The sequence below is a fragment of the Monodon monoceros genome, unplaced genomic scaffold (assembly GCF_005190385.1).
Source record: "Monodon monoceros isolate NGI ecotype Baffin Bay Population unplaced genomic scaffold, NGI_Narwhal_1 Super_Scaffold_16, whole genome shotgun sequence".
Taxonomy (NCBI): domain Eukaryota; kingdom Metazoa; phylum Chordata; class Mammalia; order Artiodactyla; family Monodontidae; genus Monodon; species Monodon monoceros.
In genome coordinates this window covers 65,750,802-65,778,118 of record NW_021703772.1, presented here as the reverse complement: position 1 = coordinate 65,778,118, position 27,317 = coordinate 65,750,802, and the positions used below count along the sequence as shown (strand labels likewise).

Here is a 27,317-nt window from a genome sequence, read left to right as displayed (position 1 = left end):
TGGAATTTAAGGGTCAAAAGGATACAGAATATGTGTGTATATATATATGTATACACATATGTATTTTTTATTTCTGAAAAAATACCTATTTTAAAAGCTAGGCATATACTATATTAAAGGTGGAAATTTTACTGTTATATATATATAAACATATATATTTAAGATATATATCTTAAATCATACATAGTTGAGATGCCAACAACCTTAAAAATATTAGTATTAATATTTCATTGTATACACTGTGCATTAGTAAATATTTCTAGTGTACACTAAGCATATTAAAAATTAAAATGACTTCTATTAAAAACTCTCAGCAAGGCAACAATACAATATCAAAGGAACAGACTCTATACTGAGATTTAGCATTTCCACAGAGCAGTTAGAAAAGTCAAATATTAACTCATTAATTCCCATATCATCCCTACAACTCAGATGATTTCTTCATCGAGCTTTACATTGGAACGACAATCTTTGGTGGATTATTCATATTTAATAAATATAAAATTTTCTTATTGTGAAATCTACTGTTATTCAAACATTTGCCTAAGGTAGGGGTAAAGGTGAAGAAATACAGCTCTGATATACTCTGAATTCTGCTTTAAAGTATGTCAAAAGTGAATTTTTATATAGATGATTAGCTATAAAGGAACAAAGGAGGTATTATAACCTCTCATCACATAATGGACCAAGAGAAAATTATTGTGATTGCAAATGAATTAGAAGCAAAAAATTGCAAAATGGCATTTATAATTCCCAAGCTAGAAAGCAAAATTGTAAACCAAATAATTTCCATTGTTAAATTTATTTTGCTGAATGAGTGCAGAATCTCTAATATTCTTTTGACATTAATTTTTAATGTTAAATGATAACATATTTAACAAATATTTTTAAAGTGTCTACTGGATAGGGGAACTGTATAACTACAGTGAAAGGGTGAAGAGTTCTCTTTTGAGTCAGACAAGCTTGGGTTTGAATCACAACGACTGGTTTTATGGACTTTAGGCAGTTATCTTGACCTCCATAAGCTGAAGTTTCTAATTTGTAGAATGATCCCTACTTTACATGGTTGTCATAAGGATTGAACAAGATAACACGTGGAATATGTCATTTGCTTACTGGATACATGGCAACAATTTCCGTAACAGTTATAGTTTGTAATATGTGTAATTGCTGATATTTGATCTTTTCAGCTAAAAAATATTAGTATATGCTAAACATCGAAATTAGGAACTGAAAAAATAAAATAGTGAATATAATAGGCCCAGTACCTAATGGGCTCAAAATAAGACAAGACAAGCAACAATTGCTACACACTATGATAAGGTAAGTATAGGGTATTTTGAGAGCACCACCTAACTCAGTCTAAGAAGAACAGGGTAGAAAAAAGTGACATTTGGGGCCAGAAGGATGAGTTGGGGTGGGAGAGAGTCAGGTGAAGAAATATGGGGTAAGAGAATATCCCAGATAGAGGGAACAGGAATGAAGATCAGAACCTGATAAAGCATGAGGAGTTTTAGGAAACGAAAGATCAGTGTAGTTGGCTGGGGAGGGGTGGGAAGTACTATTACATGCGGCTGGAAAGGTCAGTAATGGTCACTTTTGCAGGGACTTGTAGGCCATGTTAAGAAGTATAGACTGGGAGCAATGGGAAGCTCCTGAAAGGTTAGAAAGCTGAGAGAGCTATGGCCAGATTTACCTTTTAGAAAGACCACTTATCGTTATGTGGGAACTGGACTAGTGAGGAGAATATGAATATGGGAGCCCTTTTTGGAGGCTGTAGCAGTAAAACTGAGAGATGATGGAGGTCTGACATTGGGTGGAGGTGGTGGGGATGCAGAGTAGACAAAGACAAGGTAGCACTGGTTGTATCTGGTGATCAATTAGGTGTAATAAGGGAGAGGGAGTTTGGGTATCCGTTGGCTAGATGGTAGTACTCTTCATGGAGAGTAGTTGCCATCTCACAGGAATCATGGTCCTGAGGAACTATATAGCTCAAGACAAGGAAATAGGCAAGGGCTGAAGGGACACCCCCAGTCAATACCCGGATGGGACTCTACAAAGTGTTCCCTGAGCATCTGTCAGGCAATGATACAAAAATTCTGACTGTTTTCTTTTCTCCTCCATCTTCCTTCCTCCCTGCCCTCTCCCCAGGGAGGAGAAGCTTCATTAAAGATTAAGCTGCTAACTTAATTTGACTTAGGAATAGGCTTGCTTAGTTTATTCTATCTGTACACTTTCAAAAAATATAACTGATAAAAATGTATTCAGGAAAAGTGAGATTAACTTACATGATGCCAATTAACATTGATCAAGCACCTCATTTGTGCCAGGTACAGTGCTAGTTACTAGAAGTACAAAGGTGTATATGACCACAGTTCTTGTTCTCAAGTTGCTCACAAGATTAGTAAGTAGGATAGACAGATACACAACAGAGAAATAGAGTGCAATATAGACATTTCATGTTATGCAGGTAGTAATTCTACTTAGGGGAGTCTCAGAGCCTTGCCCAGAATAAGAATTGCTAGGTATCATGAGCAACAAACAACAATACGTTTGAGTGAATAAACTGACAGTGTCTTGACAGACAACTCAAAGTTCCTTTTTTTGTTTTGCTAGATTTTGCAGAGAATGACAGGGATAAGAAGAGAATTTCTTATAAGAAATTATGGAGTCAAAAGGTATAAACTTCATGGAACTATGTGATTAGAACTGAAATAAGCCATGAGATATTAGACTGGTGAAATAGATCTTCTCAAGACCATCAAGTTGCTCATGATAAAGACTGCCCTTCTCCTCCCCCCATGGAAATGTGTTTCAGATGGTAATTCTATTGATGCTGGTGAAATAATAGGATGAGGAGTCGGGGGATGGTCAAGATTGGAGACAGATTTAGGAGATAAAATCTACAGGATTTGGCAGTAAATTTGATGAGGGGCTTCCAATTAGAGAAGTTGAGAAGGACTTCAGGCTTCTTGTAAGCTATTTGAGAAGGAGATCATATGGTTGGGAGGAAAGTAGCTTGGACTTTTGTAAGCCAGGGAATGACGACTCATAAAGAATTAGGAAATGATGCAGATATCAAGTAAAATAGGGCCACTGAACTTGGCAATTAAGAGAACACTGGTGATTTTTGAGAGAGAAAAGTAAAGGTGGAAACCAGAGATGATGCTTTAAGATGACTGAGCAGTGGAAATGGGAGACAGTGAGCACGTTATCTTTTAAAGAAGATCAGCAATGAATTCAAGGAAGAAATTACAAAAGAAACTGAAGAAAAGGATAAAATCAAAGGAATAACTTTTAAAATTTACATGATTTTATTTTATTTTAGAATGAGAGAGTCTTGACCATTTAAACAAGCTTGTGGTAAGGGCTTATTGAGAAGAAGAAACTGTAATACAAGATGGAGGCAAAACCTGCTGTATCAGAGACCATGAGGTAAAGAGACAGTATAGATAAAAAAGTGTGGAGGCATATATACCTATCTCCCAGTAGATTCTTAATAACCCCAGATATGTTGTCTGACATTTTTCTACAGGGAAAATTGTTATCATGATGTTCGTAAACTTGGATATTTGTAAAAGTCTTGGTATATATCCATTTGATTCAAGATTAATCAAAGACTTCCTATTCTTATTTCTTTATTTAACACACATTTACTTACTATATGCTAGGCACTGTGATGAATGTGGGCCATACTGTGTGATATGAAATAAGGTTAATTCCTGTTCTTATGCACATTTTAAAACTATTATTCACATAAGGCATTCACTGTAGACCTTTATGTGGTAGCACAAATTTAATTTGCTGATATTCAGCAATGTACAACAGGTTGAAAATTATCATGTGTTCTTCAATCTATACCATGTACAGTAAAGATAAAAGTATTAAATAAGAAAATATCGGCAAAGCAGTAAGTAAATATTATTTTAACACAGGTAATATCATTGGGACGACAAATGGGATCTAGAATTAACTGTTCATTATGCATTTATTCATTCATTTAATAAACATTTTTTATGTGTTGCGGACTTAAGGTGAGTAAGACATGGTTGGTGTTTTCCCTGTTCTCAAAGGCTTCATAAGCTAATGATGTAACCATAGAAGTGTTTCCTAATTATTTGGAAGATTCTTATAGGTAGAATTAAACTCAGAAGGGTATCTTCCTAAAGCACAACTTTGAGTAACCATAGTTTCTAAGAATAAGCGCTCTGTAATTAGGAGAACTCCACAGGTCAGAAGCAGATCGGTGTAAATTACAGGCCAGCAGAGGAGGGAAAGGTCCCTCCAGGACTGAGGGAGACTGAGATTCTCCTGGCTATACCATTAACCTGTGCCCAGTGATGAGGGCTTGGTAGTCAACACCAACTCTACAGTGGACACCTATTCTTAGGTCTTCAATAAAGTGTCATTCATTTCAAATAGAGGTCAGAGATAGTACCTTTTTAGACATTGTTAAGGAAATTTAATGTAATGGTTCAGAACATAGACTGTAACTGACAGCCTGGATTCTAGGTCAGGAGCAATCCTTACTATTTGTGTGATTTTGGCAAGCTACTTAAACTCTTTGAGTTCAATTTCCTTATCTGTAAGTTTGGAATAATAGTATCTGTCTCATGGTGTGAAGACTGAATGACATAACACTACATGTAAAGCCCTATAAACAGTGCTTTGTCCATGGTGAGCATCCAACAAATGATACCTGTTACTAACATGAACTGTATACAAAGACTCGAATGACATTTTTACTCACTCTGGAGTTCACTCATTGCAAAAACAAGCGTACTTTTTCCTAACTACTTTAATAATATGATATTTTTATTCCAAAGAGCCCTAAGTTTAATAATTCATTTTAAAAGTATTTATTTAAACAGATTAGAGTAGTAATTTCGCTATCAGTAGCTATCACTACCTTATGTTTTTTGAGTCCTTTTAACTTCTAAACAGCTTTTAGATCCTCACAACATTCTTATAAGCACCACAGAACAGATGTATTCCTATTATAAATTAGGAAACTGGATAATATAGAGTTAGTGATTGCCCATAATAGAGTTAAGACCACCAGACTCTTAGTCTAGTATTCATAAAAATCAGCCCAAACGCAAAAAGATATTGAGTCCTTATTATGCACCCAACATTACAGTAGGTGCTTCAGAGGATTAAAATTATATAAAACACAATTCATTGCCAAAACAACTTACTTTCTAATTGGGGAGATATGACTTTATTTGTCTTTTGCATAGTCTCAGCGATTTTGCCCAGCTTTCAAAACTCCTCAAAATCTGTCCAAGCCTCCATTCTTTACTATTACTTTTCAGTAGAAACCCATATTTCTAGCTATTTATTTCCATGAGTCAAGAAACTTTCTGAGGTTTTAAGAACAATACTTTAGGGCTTCCCTGGTGGCGCAGTGGTTGAGAGTCCGCCTGCTGATGCAGGGGACACTGGTTCGTGCCCCGGTCCGGGAAGAACCCACATGCCGCGGAGCGGCTGGTCCCGTGAGCCATGGCCGCTGAGCCTGTGCGTCTGGAGACTGTGCGTCTGGAGCCTGTGCTCTGCAACGCGAGAGGCCACAACAGTGAGAGGCCCGCGTACCGCAAAAAATAAAAAATAAAAACAATACTTTAGATTATCTGAATGTTCTTTGAAGGTTGAGGTCCATTGTGAGTTAAAAAGGTGAGGAAATGTGACCCATGCTATGCCTTTTCTGCTTTGGGGGACCAAAAGGGGGAAAGTATAGAAAACATAGCTCTCAAGTTTGTCCTGGAATGGGGGACAGTGATGCATGAGTATGTACCTTATGGAGGAAGTACCGGCCTCCATTTTACAGTGTTTCTTCGTATCAGTCTATTCCTGGTTTCCTGGAAACAGACTATCCGCTCCTTGCTTATGCCTCTACTTTCATCTAGATTTTATGTCCCAGCAACAGCAAACTGCTAATTATTTCTAAACACACTCTATGCTTCATAGCTCTAGGTTTTTGTTCATTTATTCCCTCTTACTGGAATGCCCTTCAGAAAAATAGTTTTTTAAAATATTTTAAATGTTAACCATTATCAAGAATTTAATGAAAACAGTTTAAAAATTAGACAGAAAATACAAAATTTATCACTCTCTCCAGATAAACGTAAAACAGTTTATGACAGAGGGCAGAAAGCAAACAGCATAAAAGGACAAATAGTAGAATATGTTACTAGTAGTTCTTAAGAGAAAACTTACCAGGAACAGAGTGTTGGGAATGCTACTAGAAATAATAATAATAACAATTTATTGAATACTTACAATTTGCTAGACACTTTGCTAAGTCCTTTACATTTACTATTTCATTTAATAATATTCCCCCAAAAGTAGGTGATTTTATCCCCATTTTTGAGATGAGGAAATTGAGGATTAGATAGTCAAGTAAGGTCACAGTATGTGGCTAAAATAGAATTATATAACCCAGTATTTGACTTTGGAGAATACTCCATTACCAACAACTTTATAATTATAGCCTCACATGTCTGAAAACAAATGCTTCAAAAATGGATAATAAACTATGAGCACTGGTAATTTTAACCCAAGGCACTAATATAATTTCAATAATGCCCATTGTAGATAAGACGCATTATTGAAATTCAGGAATGGAAACATTAATATATTAAAATGGAATAGGTCAAACAGAGGTCATGACAGGTAATATTTTTAGTCAATAAGGTATGTTCCAGTATGGAAATGCATATTTAAAGGTTGAAAGTTATCTTTCTAAAATGCAAATGTATGTATGTGTGTGGATACATGTATATGTGTATTTGTATACATATATAATTATGAAGAGAGTCATCTTTCTAAATGCATATATGTATATATATAAGCAGAATCATGGCTCATTTGTATCCTTCATTATCTAATACATTTCTTAGCACATGGTAACTGTTGAATAAATTAAGGTAGGCAAAAGAGTAAAGGCCAAAACAGAAAAATCAAAATGGCAAAGCTACTTTAACGTATTATAGGCTGCATTCCTAATGTAGAATAAAGAATCTTCATCTTCTGGGGTATCTATTTTCAGTTTAATTCCACTAAAAGCAGAGCATCTTATGATTTGTGCCTTGCTTTGATGAAGCGAGTACTATATAAGACTAGGGGAGCAATGAAGAGAAACAATTTTGTATGGGTTTATTTCTAACCAAAAAGGAAGACATGGTAAAGAAAAGTGCATGGTAAAAGAAAATTGGGACAATAATCTATAAAAGAATATTTATAGAAAGCCAGATTCAAAAATGAATGAAAGAAATTGAAATGTAATGGGGATGAATAGAAGTTTCAGTATTTAATATAAAAATACCAACTGGATGAGAAACAACTGTATTTCAACAGCAATTCATGGGAAAAAGATAAGGGATTATTACTTTCCTTGAAGCCCAATATAAATTGACAAGGTGAAATGTTTAACAAAGATAAAAACAACAAAGTTCAATATTGGATTGAATCAAGAGAAAAATGGAGTCTGGATGATGGGAAATAAAACTTTATTTTCAAGAATGCTCTCATCAGAGTAACTGTGATGAATACCTTCAAACTGCTTCTATTAAAAAGAGTTAAGTGAGCTGGAAAAGTTTGATTTGAGTGCCTACTTTTTACCAAGAATGCACACGTATATACGTTGCAACATAAAAGGAGAGACATACATGCATATCAGTGGTTATAATAATATGATAACTTTGTAAGATGCATAGCCTAGAGCATGAGTTGCTTATTACCCACACTTTGTGCCTTATATCTCTGAGAACCAAAAAAGAAGCCACACATTCTGCCTAGGTCAGGAAGACTCCATGATCACTACCTTTAAAGAGCTGAAACAGCATTTCTTACACTTAAGAACTCCTGAACTTCAGGCCCTACACCCATGGACCTAGTGGTTGTACTCTATTAGAAAAGCAGTGCATTATAGTTCAGCACAGGCAACAAGAGCGTCACTCACTAGTTCTTCCTAAATGTGCAATGTGCTCTGATATCATTATTTTATTAAATTAAAAAAATTTTTAAATTAGTGGTACAATAAATTGGTTTATCAACTCTTACTGGGTTATGACTCATAATTTGAGAAATAGTGCATTAAATTATCTCTAAAGTTTCTACTAAACATTTAAATTTTCAATTAATGCAGTGTTTGAAGATATAAAATGACAGAGTATGAAGAAATAGAACTTTCTCCAGTGGTTCAGTGGATGATCACTGCTTAATAAAGAAATCAGTGTTCCTGTTAGCCCTGCTCAAGACAAATGAAAATGTATGAGTATAAATTATGTCAAATTTTTGCAGAAAAGTATTCATTATGGATGGTTTTTGTAATAAAATAGTTTTAAGTAATGAAAATCTCGCAACAAACAAAAGTCCAGGACCAGATAACTTCATAGGTGAATTCTATCAAACATTTAGAGGATAGTTTACATGTATCCTTCTCAAGCTATTCCAAAATATTGCAGAAGAAGGAACACTTCCAAACTCGTTCTATGAGGACAGCATCACCCTGCTACCAAAACCAGACAAAGATATCACTGATGAACATAGATATAAAAATCCTCAACAAAATACTAGCAAACCAAATCTAACAATACATTAAAAGGATCACACACCATGATCAAGTGGGATTTATCCCAGGGTTGCAAGGATTTTTCAATATCTGCAAATCAATCAATGTGATAAACTACGTTAACAAATTGAAGAGTAAAAACAATATTACCAACTCAGTAGATGCAGAAAAAGCTTTTGATAAAATTCAACATCTATTTATGAAAAACCCAATTTGTAGAGAGTTAACACATCTCAACATAATAAAGGCCATATATGACAAACCCACCGCTAACATCATACTTAATGGTGAAAAGCTGAAAGCATTTCTTTTAAGATCAGGAACAAGACAACAATGTCCACTCTTGCCACTTTTATTTAACACAGTTTTGGAAGTCCTAACCATGGCAATCAAAGAAGAAAAAGAAATAAAAAGAATACAAATTGGAAAGAAGTGAAACTGTCATTGTTTGCAGATGACATGATACAATACATAGAAAATCCTAAAGACACCACCAGAAAACTACTAGAGCTCATCAATGAATTTGGTACAGTTGCAGGATACAAAATTAATATACAGAAATATGTTGCACTCCTATACACTAACAACAAACTATCAGGAAGAGAAATTAAGAAAACAATCCCATTTACCATTGCATCAAAAAGTATAAAATACTTAGGAATAAATCTACCTAAGGAGGCAAAAGAACTGTACTTGGAAAAAGAAATTGAAGATAACACAAACAAATGGAAATATATACCATGTTCTTGGACTGGAAGAATCGATATTATTAAAATGATCATCTTACACAAGGCAACCTACAGATTCAGTGCAATCCCTATCAAAATACCAATGGCATTTTTCACAGAACTAGAACAAATAATTTTAAAATTTGTATGGAAACCCAAAAGATCCCAAATAGACAAAACAATCTTGAGAAAGAAAAATGGAGCTGGAGGAATCATGCTCCCTGACTTCAGATTATACTACAAAGCTACAGTAATCAAAAAGTATGGTACTGGCACAAAAACAGACACATAGATCAATGGATAGGGAGCCCAGATATAAACCCACACACTTATGGTCAATTAATCTATGACAAAGGAGGCAAGAATATACAATGGGGAAAAGACGGTCTCTTCAATAAATGATGCTGTGAAAACTGGACAGCTACATGTAAAGAATGAAATTAGAAGATTCTCTAACACCATATACAAAAACAAACTCAAAATGGATTAAAGAGCTGAATGTAAGACCGGATACTATAAAACTCCTAGAGGAAAGCATAGGCAGAACACTCTTTGACATAAATTATAGCAATATTTTTTTGGATCTGTCTCCTAAAGCAAAGGAAATAAAAGCAAAAGTGAACAAATGGGACCTAATTAAACTTAAAAGCCTTTGCACAGCAAAGGAGACCATCAACAAAATAAAAAGACAATCTACTGAATGGGAGAAAATATTTGCAAATGATATGACCAATAAGGGGTTACTATCTAACATATATAAACAGGTCATGTAACTCAACATCAAAAAATACAAAAACAAAAAACCAACCAGATTAAAAAATGGGCAAAAGAGCTGAATAGACATTTTTCCAAAGAGGAGATGCACATGGCCAATAGGAACATGAAAAGATGCTCAACATCACTAAATCATCAGCGAAATGCAAATCAAAACCACAATGAGATATTACCTCACATCTGTCAGAATGGCTATCATCAAAAAGAATACACATAACAAATGTTGGTGAGGATGTGGAGAAAAGGGAACCCTTGTACTCTGTTGGTGGGTATATAAATTGGTGCAGCCATGTGGTATGGAGGTACGGAGGTTCCTCAAAAAACTAACATTAGAACTACCATATGACCCAGCAATTCCATTCCCAGGAATATATCTGAAAACAACAACAACAACAAAAACTAATTTGAAAAGATACATGCACCCCAATGTTCATAGCAGCATTATTTACAATTGCCAAGATATGGAAGCAACCTAAGTGTTTGTCAACAGATGAATGGATAAAGAAGATATGGCATATACATACAATGGAGTACAACTCAGTCATAAAAAAGAATGAAATTTTGCCATTTGCAGCAACATGGATGGACTTGGAGGGCATTATGCTAAGTGAAATAAGTCAGACAGAGAAAGACAAATACTGTGTTATATCACTTATATGTGGTATCTAAAAAATGCAAAAAAACTAGTGAATAAATGAAAAAGAAGCATACTCACAGATATAAAGAACAAACTAGTGGTTACCAGCAAGGAGAGGGAAGAGGGGAGGGGCAATATAGGGGTAAGGGAGTAAGAAGTACAAACTATTAGTCAGAAAATAAGCTATAAGGAAATATTGGACAACACAGGAAATACAGCCAATATTTTATAATAACTATAAATGTAGTATAACCGTTAACAATTGTGAATCACTATTATATTGTACACCTGTAACATATAATATTGTCCATCAACTATACTTCAGTAGAAAAAGAAAAACATGTTTTAATGCAACAGATAGCATGGAGTAGTTATTAGTCTTCATCAAATATTAAATAAAGGTATTAAGATTCAAGACAAAGAAAATCAGACTAGGAAGAATACTGCCAAGTTTAACAGAACTTCAGAACCAATTTTTAAAATATAAAGATAACAACTAAAACAATCAGCCTCCATCAGATTCTTTAGCAAAACTCAAGTTTTTAATGAACAAAGTTTGAACTGAAATAATATTCAAATTAAAAATCCTGAAAAAATTTTACAATGCTTTGCAAAAATGATGCGTAATTTTTATCTCCCAAATCCATTTTCATAGACATGTGAAATGTAATGAGGATCTACCCACAATTACATCTCTACATGCTTTCTCTCCCCCTATCATTACACAAATCTGATTTACCTAAGGAAGCCCACAGGCTGGGGTCAAGGCGGCAGCTTCCAGCTCTGATATTAGCTCCACTCTGAAGAGTAGTGGATGACTTAGCCTATTCAGAGACTTATAAAAGCTCGAAACATCTTTAAAGGGACATAAGCAATAATTTACATGCTTATGATATCTTACTTGATCAACTGTCAAAATGCATTACCTTGGACATGGTAATATTCTAGTAGAACTTTATCCCTAATAAAATATTGTTGATAGTATTTGATCCTCTGAATATTTTAAATATTTAGTATTTAAAGTATTTTAAAATATTTAGACTATATGAATTAATGTAATCCATCACATCAATAATCTAAAGAAGAAACATCACACGATGATATCAGTGGATGCAGAGGAAACATTTGACAACAAATAGCACCCATTCATGATAAAAATCTCTCAGTAAACTAGGAATAGAGAGAAACTTTCTTAACTTGATAAAGACCATCTACAAAAAACCTATAGCTAACATTGTACTTAATTATGAGAAACTAAAAGCTTTCCTACTAAGATCAGGAACAAGACAAGTATATCCCTTCTCACCACTCCTTTTCAACACTGTACTGGAAGTCATAACTAATGCAATTAGACAAGAAAAGAAAACAAAACGTAACTGATTAGGAAGCAAGAAGTAAAACTGTCTTTGTTGGCAGATGACATTATTGTTTATGTAGAAAATCCGAAGAATCTACAAAACATAAAAAAAACAAAAACAAAAACAAAAACCTCCTGAAACTAATAAGTGATTATAACAAAGTTGCAGATTACAAAGTTAATACACAAAAGTTCATCACTTTCCTATGGACTAACATTTAACAAGTGGGGTTTGAAATTTAAAAATGCCATTATGTTAGCACTGCATAAATAAAATACTTAGGTATAAATCTAATGTGTATAAGGTCTATATGAGGAAAACTATAAAATTCTAATGAAAGAAACAAAGAACTAAATAAAGTGGGAGATATTCTATGTTCATGAATAGGAAGACTCAATATTGTCAAGATGTCAGTTTTTCCCAACTTGATCTATATTGATCTATTGATCAATGCAATCTCAATCAAACTCCCAACAAGTTATTTTGTCAATATCTACAAACTGATTCTAAAGTGTATATGAAGAGGCAAAAGACCTAGAATAGCTAACACAATACCAAAGGAAAAGGAAAAAGTCAGGATTGCCACTACCTGACTTAAAGACATACTATAAAGCTATAGTAATCAAGACAGTGTGGTATGGATGAAAGAATAGACAAACAGATAAACAGAATAGAATAGAAACCCCAGAAATATACCCACATGAATCTAGTCAACAGATCTTTGGTAAAGGAGCAAAGGCAATATTATGGAGCAAAGACAGTCTTTTCCCAACAAATGGTACTGGAACTACTGGACATCTACAGGCAAAAAATGAATCTAGACACAGACCTTATACCCTTCACAGACATTAACTCAAAATGGATCACAGACCTAAATGTAAACATGCAAAGCTATAAATCTCCTAGAAGATAACAGGAGAAAATATAATGATCTTGGACAAGGTGATGACTTTTTAGATACGATACCAAAAGCACAATACATGACAGAGAGAGTTAATAAACTGGATTTAATTAAAATTAAAAATATCTGCTCTGTGAAAGACACTGTCAAGAGAGTAAGAAGACAAGCCACATTAGGAGAAAATATTTGCAAAAACAAAGCTGATAAAGGACTGTTATTCAAAATGTACAAAGAATTCTCAAAACTTAACAATAAGAAAACAAACAACTTGATCAGAAAACAGGTCAAAGCTCTTAAAAGATACCTCATCAAAGAAGACATACAGATGACAAAGAAGCATATAAAAAGATGCTCCACATCATATGTCATCATAAAATGTAAATTAAAAAACAATGGGGTACCACTACACATCTATTAGAATGGCCAAAATCCAGAACACTGACAACACCAAATGCTGTGGGGCAACAGGAGCTCTCATTCATTGCTAGTGGCTGTGCAAAACTATACAGCCACTTTGGAACACAGTTTGGCAATTTCTTACAAAACAAAACACTTAGCATACCATCCAGAAATTGCCATCCCTGGTATTTAACCAAATGAGCTGAAAACTTATATCCACACAGAAACCTGCACATGGATGTTTATAGCAGCTTTATTCACATTTGCCAAAACTTGGAAGCAACCAAGATGTCCTTCAGTGGGTGAATGGACAACTAAACATCCAGACTACAAAATATTACTTAGCACTGAAAGAAATGAACTATCAAGCCATAAAAAGACACAGAAGAAACTTAAATGTGTATTACTAAATAAAGGAAGCCAGTGTGGAAAGTCTACATATTATATGACTCCAACTATATAACACTCTGGAAAAGGCAAAAACAGTTACAGATCAGTGACTGCCAGGGGTTAGCGTAGAGGGAAGGATGAATAGGCATAGCACAGAGTATTTTTAGATCCATGAAACTGCTCTGTGTGATACTATAAGGGTGGATAAATGTCTTTATACGTTTGTCCAAACTCATAAAATGGACAATACCAAGAGTGAACCCAAATGTAAACTATGGACTTCGGGTGATAATGACACATCAATGTAGATTCCGCAATTGTAACAAATATACCACTCTGGTAGGGGATGGTGATAATGGGGGAGGTTATATATGTGGGGGGGGGCAGGGAGCATGTGGAAATTTTTCTGCCTTCCTTTCAATTTTTATGTAAACCTAAAACTGTTCTAAAAAATAGTCTTTAAATAAATATTTAAAAATTTGGACTGTGTAACCTAAGGCACCTTACCATTTTTGGGACTTCCACACAATAAGTGGGAAATGAAGGTGGTTTGTTCTAGACTTCTTCGAAATTATCTTTTATATCCATTAGAGTTTTAGCTTAATATTTCTAAGTCAGTTACTGTGGACTGAATTGTGTTCCCTCAAAATTAATATTTTGAAGCCCTAACTCCCAATGTGACTCTATTTGGAGATATGTCCTGTGAAGTAGTGATAAAGATTAAGTGAGGTCATAAGGGTGCAATCTTAATCCAGCAGCACTGGTGCTCTTCTAAGAAGAAGAGAGACCAGAGCTATTTATCCATATGCCCATGCATTGAGGAACGGCCAAGTGAGGACACAGAAGGCAGCTATCCACACCCAAAGGTGAGAGCTCTCCCCAGACACTGACCCTCCTAGCACCTGGACCTTGGACTTTCCGGTCTCCAGAAATGTGAGAAAATACATTTGGATTGTTTCAGCCACCCAGTGTGTGGTACATTGTTATGGCAGCCTGGAAGATTAATATGCAGATCAGTGTAATTTTAATCGGAGGAATGACGTAGACTATTTCTTGTTGCTCAGTTCTCTTCCATGTAAGTGAGCTAATGAGTATGGTGTCAGATATACAGAATGCATAAACAAAGATTATGAATTCAATTCTCAGCTATACCCCCTCATTAGCTACATGATCTTAAACTTCCTAAGCTAGTTTTCTTATCTGAAAAGTTAGAAAAGTAACACATCCTTTTGAGGTTATTACAAGGATTAAATGTGATGATGCTTGTTCATTTCTTGGATCATTCATTCATTCATTATCTAACAAATATCCATTACTTAGGATGAGAAAACTTACACATATACTATATTATTCTTCAATTTATTAATCACCTCACTGAGCTTAAATCTTTGGTTCTTCAATGAAAAAATATTTTATATGATGGCAAAAATATTCTACGTGGAGAATATATAATCATAAATACAGGCAATATAATACAAGTATACACATATACATTTATACCCACCCACATCTATAAAATCTTACCTCTTTGCTTTCTTCCAGATCTGATTCACTACTAAAGTCCTCTGTGTTTAAATTTTCAAAGTCAGACTCTCCTACAGCAATCGGTACAGTCACAGTAAGACTGGGATTGTTTATGAACGACATGTAATCACTTTCATCGATAATGTATTTTTCAACACTGCTGCCAGTTCCTATTCCACTTGTGGTTCCATTTACATCTTTAAGATAGTCAAGATCTTTCCCAATTTCTGTTGTATGATTGGACATACAACTGTCTTTCTTGTTGTTTAGATCATCAAGTGGTTTAATTTCATCTAAAATCTTTTGTTTTCTAATGAAGGACTGTTGAATAAATTCATATATTTTTCTCTTCACGTAAGCTATTCCCTTGTGCATCCTATCCACAGCAATTTGGAGATTGTTCATTTCATTATCATCGTCAGTGGCTGCAAGGTTGTCTGCACTAAATGAGCTCAGGAGCAAGGCCAAAAAGAGGTTCAGGACCTTAAAAATAATACAAACATCATTATAATCTCACCCCAATGTGAAGAAGAGCAGATTGAGATCACTTATTTCTTGAAGTGTGGAGGAAACTATAAGTTCTAACAACTAGACAAGAAACACCACAGCACAGTGATCAGAAGTTGGGTGATCTAGGGACTTCCCTGGTGGCACAGTGGTTAAGAATCCGCCTGCCAATGCAGGGGACATGGGTTCGATCCCTGGTTCGGGAAGATCCCACATGCCGTGGAGCAACTAAGCCCGTGCGCCACAACTACTGAAGCCCGTGTGCCTAGAGCCCATGCTCCGCAGCAAGAGAAGCCACTGCAAGGAGAAGCTCACACACTGCAACAAAGAGTAGCCCCCGCTAGCTGCAACTATAGAAAGCCCGCACACAGAAATGAAGACCCAACACAGCCAAAATAAATTAATTAATTAATTTAAAAAAAAAAAAAAGAAATTGGATGATCTGAATTTGTGGTCTGGTTCAATAGCTACTTCACTGTTCATCCATGGGCAAAGACATGATTTCTGTTGGTCTCAAGTTCCCCTACTTATAAAATGAAGATGCTGAATGAGCTGACCTATGGCTTTACTAAATTTAAAATTGTATGAATATAAGAAACAAGATTTATACATCTTCTATATAAGAGTTCTAAACCTAAAATTCATTAGTGTTTAAAATTATGCATTTAAATGCATTTTAGTTTCTTTTTTGATGAAGAGAGATATTAAATTGGATATTAATTGAAAAATAACCATTATGACCCAGAACGAGAATTATGAGCTTAACATAGGCACCAACACATGTTTTCTTGATCTACTGCATTTCTCATACTCCACTGTTCACTAATTAGGCAACTGTTCATAATCAGTCACTAATATTTCCATGAGACTGTAATATTAATGTACATATCCTTTGGAGTATATTATATATTTCTATACTATAACAGTAATGTTCCAAACTTAAGAGAAAGGATTGATCAGTTACTCCATTTGGGTAATCTCAGGCATCATTAGCCAACCTCTGTTTGGTTAATAGAGCCACTAAAGGATTGGTTAATCCAGGTTGGTTCACGCATCTGCCATATGACATAGAGTGACTGAATGCTAACTACCATGAAGGGGCAAGGAAAAGGTGAAATAACTAGGAACATTTAAAGGCACCACTTTTTAGTACTATACTGTCAAGTAAGACTGGGCTTTCTCTAAGTTTACTCTTCAGACTTCTCCCTTCCTTGGATCTGAATTTATGAAATGTTCCCAACATTTCCTACTAGACCTGTCTTCAATATGATACTCTATTGGAATTCATATAATAAATATGATGAAATGATTGACAAAATGGAGTTGAGTATAAATATTGTATGGTCACTGCTATATGGTTGTATTGCCAAAGTGAGACTGTAAGTGTATCAAAGGTAATAGACTTTTAAAATTAATAATCATAGTCTTTGTTTTGGACAAAATGGTCATCATTTCATTATGCTCTTATGTATTTCTGAAACACATTTCTTAAATGGGTACCTACCACCAGGTTTCCAATGACCATGACCATCATGAAGACAGTAAGGCACATGGCTTGACCGGCGACCTCCATGCAGTCCCACATGGTCTCTATCCACTCTCCACACAGCACTCGGAACACAATCAGGAAGGAGTGGAAGAAGTCATTCATGTGCCAACGTGGGAGCTTACACTCACTGTTGATCTTACAGACACAATCTTTGTAGCTTTTACCAAAGAGCTGCATGCCGACCACAGCAAAAATGAAGACGATGATGGCCAACACCAAGGTTAGATTTCCCAGAGCCCCCACTGAATTGCCGATGATCTTTATTAGCATATTTAATGTTGGCCAAGATTTTGCCAACTTGAAAACTCGGAGCTGGAAAATTAAAAAAATAATGTATATTATTATGATCAATCTTTAAAAGCATTACATATATTGAGCTTTACTAAGAAGTGATTAAAATTGAATTTCTTACAACATCTGCTATGCAGATGTTATAACTAAGCATGGTGACGTATGTTAACTGGACTTACTGTAGTGATCATTTTGCAATATATACAAATATTGGATCATATGTTGTATACCTGAAACTAATATATTGTTATATCAATTATACCTCAATAAGAAAGATATATCTATAACAAAAGACATTAAAAAAAAAAAGCTAGTGGATATCCTGGACCACTACTGATTGCAGAACTTACAATCTACCCACTACTGACTGAAGAACTTACAATCTACCAATCTTCACTGGGGAAATATGCAAGAGCCACCTTGCATTCTTGCACTTTGCTTTCCAAACTTTTAAATCCATCCACCTCTGGACGTTAACCAATTAGAAATGACCTGGCGCCACTGCACTGTCATAGCACCACTCTCCGAAGCAAAAGGCATGGAGAGCAGGCTGTCTGGATGTCTTTGTGTCAGTGCTTGTCTTTACTCCAAGACACACTTCCTAATCTATCAAGGACAGAGAGCTGTGAGCAAATGTTGCACTTTACCAAATAAGAAGTAAAGGTCTTCCCATCGGGAGCTTCTTGTCTAAAAACAAAACAAAACAAACAAAAAAACCAAAACAAAAAGACTCTCTTACATCTGCCCTGCCCTTGATCACTTTCAGGTGCATGGCTAATTTTTGGACTCCTCCTAGGAAGAATCTGATTCTTCCATATTTTAACCCTGAGATCAATTTCCCTGAGAGTGAATTTTTAATGATTACTTGGGGACCAACTGTCCTTAATTCGTTTTGTGAAGGTGGTTGTAAGGCATACCAGGCCTGACACTAATATTAACATGTGATCTCAATGATCTCTGCTCAAAGATACTCATTTGTCAATAGCATGCAAAATACCATCACATTGAGCCCTGCTGTAAGTAGAGAAAAGTGTTTATTATTCATAATGCTCCTTTGGAGCACTGACATAGCTAGATGTACCTGCATTTAAAAACCTGGAATACTTCCCATGACTTTATAATTCTTTCCCTGATTTGCAAGGACATATATGTGAAGCAGTGGACATAGCAAGTAATCCTACAGATTTCTCTTGTCTGATTTTGGGAAGGAGCATATTTTCCAGAGGTAGAATTAGGAAGAGTTTCTACATACACATCTTATATCTGATTGTCATCCACCACTATAAAAGGGTGTTTATATTTTCAAAGCACTATTAAAATGTGATACATTTTCATTAAAATATTTTCTTAGATCCAGAAATATTAACTATAGTCATATCTAGAAACAATAATTAGTCAGAAAGGTAACTGAGGAATATATGAAACTTTATGTGACTAGGATTTTTGCAATAAAGGTTTTTCTAAATAAGTGGGAACAATTTTTTTTTCCATTTAGGGACTGTTTTTGACAATGCACATGTCACACAAAAACTTAAAATGTTAATGGTGTGTGGTAAAACCTATGATGTAAAACCTATGATGCTTGTTGGAAAGGTTTTTGTCTTTGTGCTGTTTTGTTTTGTTTTGTTTTACCAATCGGAATGAACGGAGAACTGATAATCCTTCCACGTTGGCCAGGCCAAGTTCTACCAGGCTAAGCGTTACAATAAAACCATCAAAGATATTCCAGCCTTCTTGGAAATAATAGTAAGGATCCATGGCAATAATTTTCAGAAACATTTCTGCTGTAAAGATCCCAGTGAAAACCTAAGATAAAAACAAAGTTACTCTAATTCCATCAGATAATGATAAAGTAGAATGACATAATATTTGCTCTTAGAACAAAATGTTTATACTAGTAATGATTATATTACTAGCTTACATTTGCATAGTAATTTATAGTTGATGAAAAGCTCTCATATAAGTTATTTCATTTTATCCTCAACAGAAACGCTATTAAACACATAATGCAGGTATTATAACCATGACTTTACAGATGAGGAAACAGGTCTTCAGATGGGTGCAATGGTTTGCCGAATATCAACTAGAAAACGGCAAAACTAGTATTGAGAGCAAATCTATTTTTAACCAGTGTTCTTTCCATCACATCAAACTGAATTTTCCTTCAGACTTCATACAGCACAGCTACTGACAAGATTTTCCCATAAACAGTTTTATGTATCTATAAGCTTATTCACATTTCCCTCTAATCAGATAGTTGTCATTATACATATGTAACTATATTATAATATGTGCATTACTATTATCAGTATTTGTTATGCACATGAAAAAAATTAATTTACTTCCATAGTATTGGGTTGGCCAATCCTCTTATGTAACATCTTACAGAAAAATCCAAACAAACTTTTTGGTTAAACTTATATAAATACTAAAGCTTTAAAAATAGAAATACTATAATTCAGGATGCTTTACATGTTTTGCTTTCCACCATCAAAAACCTTAAACCCTAAAACAAATATTATGGAAAATGCATACATTATTTTAGAGACCATTCTTTCAGCAAATAAAAGCTAATATTCCTATGTTGAGTCAACAGACAAACACTTTAATAATTTATGTTTTTTAAGCACAGAAGAGAAAGAATTTAGTGGCAACCTTCACCAAAAGTGGCACTGTTAATCATATAATACACAAAATGTACTGGACGTTTTCAATATTTTATGGATTTGATCTAAAATAGACGGATTAAACAATACATGGTCTACCTAGATCCTGGAAGCGGAAAAGCTGGAGACATTTCTGAGTTGTTAAACTATTGCTTACAATGATGATGACTAAGCAAGATAAAAAGATCTGCAATTTTATTTTAGCCTTCTACAGGTAGGGAAACTGTGATGACATCATTTCAAAAAGTGTGTCCTTAAACTATGGACTGCTTCTGTAGCTTGAAATAGTTATAAATATCAATATTGACTTTTCAAGTAGTACTGTAGGCCTGTGCCTATTGCTCTCTTTCTCAGTTTCTGCTTTGATCTTAAGGGCTGTTATTTTTGGTAAAAGTAGGATATATCCAGCTAGATATAATTCCCATCTTTTGGGAGCCAGGAGGTAGAAAGGGTGGTGGAAAGACTGCTGTAAGTTATTAAATGTAAAGAGTTTCTCAAACAGAAAGTTTGAAGACTGAACACATTTACCTTCCAATATGCTTACCAAGTTTCCTACTGTAAGCACATTATTGAAATGGTCCGTCATGGGATAGTGTTCCATGGCCATGAACAGAGTATTTAAGACAATACAGATGGTGATGGCCAGGTCAACAAATGGGTCCATCACAACCAGGTTGACAATATGTTTCACTTTTAACCAATGTGGCGAGCAGTCCCAGATTAAGAACATGTTGGAAAATTTATACCAACAGGGTGGGCATTTCTGCCTGGATTCTTCAAGTTCTAGATTAAAAAATAAATAAATAAAAACAGACACCAAAAGATATTGTTACACACATATATTCCTTTCAAATCGACTAGACTTCTTTTTAGTAACCAACACATTTCCATTTGCAACAGTCAACCTCTTTTATACTTGATTTAAAAAAACTATACAATTTAATCTTTAGACGGCCCAAAATATTTCTTCACACATAAACATAGAACAGAGGTAGCAAAGAATGGTTTTCTTCTCTTATGCATTGATCCTGTGGTTCCATACTTTGCCTTAAGTTAAGTGAATGGTCTTTTAAATGAAGTCTCAATAAGAATATGGGTTGGAGTAGTGTAGACTGTGTGTAATCCTGTGTTAATGTCTGGCTATGGTGTCATCCTCAGGCTGTAAGAGATAGGACAGAGAGATAGGGTAGAGCCAAGAATCATCTTTTCAATTTGTTTTTATTTTGTGAGAATGACCCACTCCTCCCCTCCAATCTTGAGAGTATTTAGGAAGTCCTACGCTATGGAGAGGAACACCATGACTAATGGGATTAGAAACCCCTAACAGAAATGCTTTATTCTGCATTTTCAAGGAGTTGCCACACACAGGATACATTCTTTAGTTTCAATATCACGGAATTTAAGTAACTTTTTTTTAAAGCTTCTAGAATACAGGAGTAATTATAACAAATAACTCTTAAATAAGACCTGTTACGTTCTCTTTAGAATACACTGCTTCCAACTCACAGAGACATTCGTTTCGAATGAGACAATATAAGCTCAGTGAAAACAACTGAAACGGAAATGGAATTTGTTACAAACCTTCTACTGTATTTGTTAAAATGCTGGCTATGCTCATTGCTCTTTGCCTTTGAGAAGGATCTTCTAGAAAGTCCATGGAAACATGAAAAGAACTTGACCTTCTCTTTCTCATTTCAGTTTCAGTGGTTGTTCCCTGTAAAGAAAATGCTAATGTATTAAATGATTAACTTGAGCAATATGATAAGTGAACAACCAATGTGACGCTGTGAAATTCATGAAACACATGCGACATGCACGTTCATAGTTAATTGGTGATGGCAGATATTGCTGACTTATTGTATCATTAGCCTGGAATGTCCAAACTGTTACCCATTTACTCATACAGCAAAAACTGAGGGTTGTTTTTCTTTTCCCCTCTGATTTCATAATTTTATGAGACATAATGTAATTTGGATACGATTGATAAATTTGTGAGAGACATATTTAACAATTTCCTTATTTCTGAACTAATAGTAAAAAGTAGTAACTTGAAACGACATCTAAATGATCAAGGCATTTTATGTTGAGAAGGTAGCCCTTTATTTTTAAAGAAATACAAATAATTACAACACTCGTAGCTGCCATCTCATTTTCTGGACACAAGACATAGATGATCATTGACAACACAAACTGTATGTTAAAAAAATAACAACACATGCTGCATGGACAACAGTTTCATCCAGGGTACCAAAGCAATAAGTCATCTAATTCTGACTTAGTCATGCCTCACCATGCTGATATATTTCCAAGTCTAATAAGAGGCAGCATGTGTTTAGAAATTCCTCATCTGGGTATACATTCACAAACACATAACATATCTTTGTACACAGACAATTCTTTTATCTGCCTGTATTAATATTTTTATTTGTGTCTCTTCATTCAGATTAGTTTTGAGAAGACCTATATCAGCATTTTTTTTTTAGTAAGACAAATATGAGTACTAGAAATTTTAAGATAATATTGAAGCTATCTATTTAGGCACAGTGTTCTTGAAAATCTTCTAAACTAAAGCAGAGCTATATTGAAGAGTCCGTTGGAAAGATTTATTATACACCCTTTACAGTTAAACATAAGAATCGTTCATTTACTCTTACACCAGAGCTTTAGAGGATGTCCTGCTGTCTAAGTTCAGCATGGGTATATAGCAAATCCTCCAACTGGAAGCAGTCATTTACTATTGTGTTTAATTTATCCTTAGCACGTTTAATAAGTAAATGCATTCAGGTGTTATGCAAGAAGGTGCCGAAGCCTTAAGTTTTAGTTGGATACTCTCTTAAAGATATTAAAAGATGCAGGTGCATTCACAGCTTGACCAACCAGGTATCATTCTCAAGGGGTTCCATTCTGTAGAAACACTGGCTGGTGCAGCAATAATGAGCCAGCCATGCCTGAACTATTTAAAACTTCCTTACATTGTCATCAGTAGCTGGCTTATCTATTATCACCTCTGGTAGAAGCTGTCCAGCAGGCGATGTAGGAACTGAAGGTCCACCAACCAAGGAAACCACACCATTGCAATCCACAGTGCTGTGCATCTTCCCATTGGCTGGAAACACGGCCAGCATCCGGGACGACCTACTGGTCTGACTCAGGTTACTGTTGCGTCGCTCTGCATGTCGTTGGGGCACAAATAAGGAGTCTCTGCGGCTTTCATTATCCTCGAAGGTGCTGTGTTCATCATCAGCAAAGTCATTCTCTGATCCCACATCCTTTGCTCGCCCTCTGAAGCTGAAAAGGCTTGTTCTGCTATTTCGCCTTGGAGAAAATAAGGAGCCACGGATGCTCAACAAAGACTAAAAGTTTGAAACCAAAAACAAATAATAATAAAATCATATTAATATGGCCAATTGGAATCTGCTTTTATTTTGCAAGATTAAGTTGAAGGGGACTTCAGCATTCAAAACAGAATGTGACTCATCCTTTTTTGATTAACATTCTCGTTTTATGTGCATTTGGATTAAAATAAATTACTTTTCTAAGAGACGATTTCTAGCCCTTGAGATTAATGACTGGGGAGATAGATTGCAACTTAAAGATATTGAAAAACAAAACCCTGAACCACCATATTTCATATTCAAAAGCAAGCATCTTTAGTACCTTACTATGGACATTGTAAACACTCAATAAATATCAGTAGCATGACCTTAACAGGGGCACATTTGTTTCCGTTGCTCTTTCCCTTCAAGAAATTCTAACACTTTTCACGAATTGTTTTAGTCCATCTTTCTAAAATCACTTTAAATTAATTATTGTTCCTGTTTCAGCTAAAAGGCACAGTGTTGTTGGAACTTGAAGACTTCTGAAATTCAGAGTGATGTGCTTTTTGATAAAGTATACCATGACGAATATTTTCAGAAGCATGCACGATAGTTTATAAAGTAGTCAGGGATGAAAAAACAATATAAAATAACCAAAGAGTTGTAGATTACTGAACAGTTATCTACAATTTTTTTTCTCATTAAAAAGGCTGCAGACCAGAAAGATGAAATGTCATTAGTTACAACAAGTACCAGCAGACAGGTTCAGGTGAGAATCTGGGTCCCCTGACTTTCAATGCAGTGTTATCTCAACTACACCCCACTGTAGATTTACCTGTGCAAACTAAGATTTTCTCATAACTATGTACAGAAAGGATAGGTTTAAATATAATAAACACAGCAGTCAATTCAGTTGATAAAAACTCATAAGTTCAGTAAGGCCCGCGGAATTGGTGAACTGTGTGGAAGGAGCGGGATCTGTAGAGCTCAGCAGCGGCGAGGTACAAAACAAAGAATCGCTTTGCACAAAGCCAGAAGGGATACACTGAAAGAATTATCAGAAAAGAATAATACATAGATTGCTTTGGCTGGGCTTCCGGGAAGATGGCGGAAGAGTAAGACGCGGAGATCACCTTCCTCCCCACAGATACACCAGAAATACATCTACACGTGGAACAACTCCTACAGAACACCTACTGAATGCTGGCAGACCTCAGACCTCCCAAAACGCAAGAAACCCCCACGTACCTGGGTAGGGCAAAAGAAAAAAGAATAAACAGAGACAAAAGGATAGGGACGGGACCTGCACCAGTGGGAGGGAGATGTGAAAGAGGAAAGGTTTCCACACACTAGGAAGCCCCTTCGCGGGCAAAGACTGCGGGTGGCAGAGGGGGGAAGCTTCGAAGCCGTGGAGGAGAGCACAGCAACAGGGGTGCAGAGGGCAAAGCGGGGATATTCTCGCACAGCGGATCAGGGCCGACCGGCACTCACCAGCCCGAGAGGTTTGTCTGCTCACCTGCCGGGGCAGGCGGAGCTGCGAGCTGAGGCTCGGGCTTCGGTCGGAGCGCCGGAAGAGGGCTGGGGTTGGCTGCGTGAACACAGCCTGCAGGGGTTTAGTGCACCACGGCTAGCCGCCGGGAGGGAGTCCGGGGAAAAGTCTGGACCTGCCGAAAAAGCAAGAGACTTTTTCTTCCCTCTTTGTTTCCTGGTGCTCGAGGAGAGGGGATTAAGAGTGCTGCTTAAAGGAGCTCCAGAGATGGGCGCGAGCCGCGGCTAAAAGCGTGGACCCCAAAGATGGGCATGAGACGCTAAGGCTGCTGCTGCTGCCACCAAGAAGCCTGTGTGCGAGCTCAGGTCACTATTCACACTTCCCCTCCCGAGAGCCTGTGCAGCCCGCCACTGCCAGGGTCCCGGGATCCAGGGACAACTTCCCAGGGAAAACGCAAAGCGCGCCTCAGGCTGGTGCAACGTCACGCCGGCGCAACGTCACGCTGGCCTCTGCCGCTGCAGGCTTGCGCCGCACTCCGTGCCCCTCCCTCCCCCCGGCCTGAGTGAGCCAGAGCCCCCGAATCAGCGGCACCTTTAACCCCGTTCTGTCTGACCGAAGAACAGACGCCCTCAGGCGACCTACACTTAGAGGCGGGGCCAAATCCAAAACTGAGCCCCTGGGAGCTGTGAGAACAAAGAAGAGAAAGGGAAATCTCTCCCAGCAGCCTCAGAAGCAGCGGATTAAAGCTCCACAATCAACTTGATGTACCCTGCATCTGTGGAATACATGAATAGACAACGAATCATCCCAAATTGAGGAGGTGGACTTTGAGAGCAAGATTTATGATTTTTTCCCCTTTTCCTCTTTTTGTGAGTGTGTATGTGTATGCTTCTGTGTGAGATTTTGTCTGAATAGCTTTGCTTCCACCATTTGTCCTAGGGCTCTATCCTTCCTTTTATTTTTTTTTAAATTTTTTTCTTTTTTTAATTATTATTTTTTTATTTTAATAACTTTATTATATTTTATCTTACTTTATTTTATTTTACTTTATCTTCTTTCTTTCTTTCCTTCCTTCCTTCCCTCCTTCCTCCCTCCCTCCTTTCTCTTTCTTTTCTTTCTTTCTTTCTTTCTCTTTCTTTCTTTCTTTCTTTCTTCTACTAATTCTTTCTTTTTACTTTTTCTCCCTTTTATTCTTAGCCGTGTGGATGAAAGGCTCTTGGCGCTGCAGCCAGGAGTCAGTGCTGTGCCTCTGAGGTGGGACAGCCAACTTCAGGACACTGGTCCACAAGAGACCTCCCAGCTCCACATAACATCAAATGGCAAAAATCTCCCAGAGATCTCCATCTCAACACCAGCACCCAGCTTCACTCAACGACCAGCAAGCTACAGTGCTGGACATCCTATGCCAAACAACCAGCAAGACAGGAACACAACCCCACCCATTAGCAGAGAGGCTGCCTAAAATCATAATAAGGCCACAGACACCCCAAAACACAACACCAGACGTGGACCTGCCCATCAGAAAGACAAGATCCAGACTCATCCACCACAACAGAGGCACTACTCCCCTCCACCAGGAAGCCTACACAACCCGCTGAACCAACCTTAGCCACTAGGGACAGACACCAAAAACAACGGGAACTACGAACCTGCAGCCTGCAAAAAGGAGACCCCTAAGACAGTAAGATAAGCAAAATGAGAAGACAGAAAAACACACAGCAGATGAAGGAGCAAGATAAAAACCCACCAGACCTAACAAGAGGAAATAGGCAGTCTACCTGAAAAAGAATTCAGAATAATGATAGTAAAGATGATCCAAAATCTTGGTAATAGAATGGACAAACTGCAAGAAACATTTAACAAGGACCTAGAAGAACTAAAGATGAAACAAACAACGATGAACAACACAATAAATGAAATTAAAAGTACTCTAGATGGGATCAATAGCAGAATAACTGAGGCAGAAGAACGGATAAGTGACCAGGAAGATAAAATAGTGGAAATAACTACTGCAGAGCAGAATAAAGAAAAAAGAATGAAAAGAATTGAGGACAGTCTCAGAGACCTCTGGGACAACGTTAAACGTACCAACATTCGAATTATAGGGGTTCCAGAAGACGAAGAGAAAAAGAAAGGGGCTGAGAAAATATTTGAAGAGATTACAGTTGAAAACTTCCCTAATATGGGAAAGGAAATAGTTAATCAAGTCCAGGAA

The 27,317-nt window shown here is 36.3% G+C and overlaps 1 protein-coding gene across 6 annotated transcripts in view; it reads right to left on the bottom strand.

Annotated features, from left to right (window-relative positions):
• LOC114896764 (sodium channel protein type 1 subunit alpha) overlaps positions 1-27,317 on the bottom strand; it is a 95,465-nt gene that overhangs the window by 35,442 nt on the left and 32,706 nt on the right. For 2 of the 6 annotated variants that reach the window (XM_029225097.1, XM_029225093.1), the window contains exons 11-16: positions 23,302-23,649; positions 21,878-22,010; positions 20,841-21,079; positions 19,263-19,436; positions 17,295-17,651; positions 15,284-15,766 (exon numbers count right to left, since the gene is read on the bottom strand). In XM_029225097.1, the coding sequence (XP_029080930.1) occupies positions 15,284-15,766; positions 17,295-17,651; positions 19,263-19,436; positions 20,841-21,079; positions 21,878-22,010; positions 23,302-23,649 (1,734 nt within the window). Of the gene's footprint in view, positions 1-15,283; positions 15,767-17,294; positions 17,652-19,262; positions 19,437-20,840; positions 21,080-21,877; positions 22,025-23,268; positions 23,650-27,317 lie in introns of all 6 variants that reach the window. The other 4 variants (XM_029225094.1, XM_029225095.1, XM_029225092.1 and 1 more) reach the window with 3 other exon arrangements.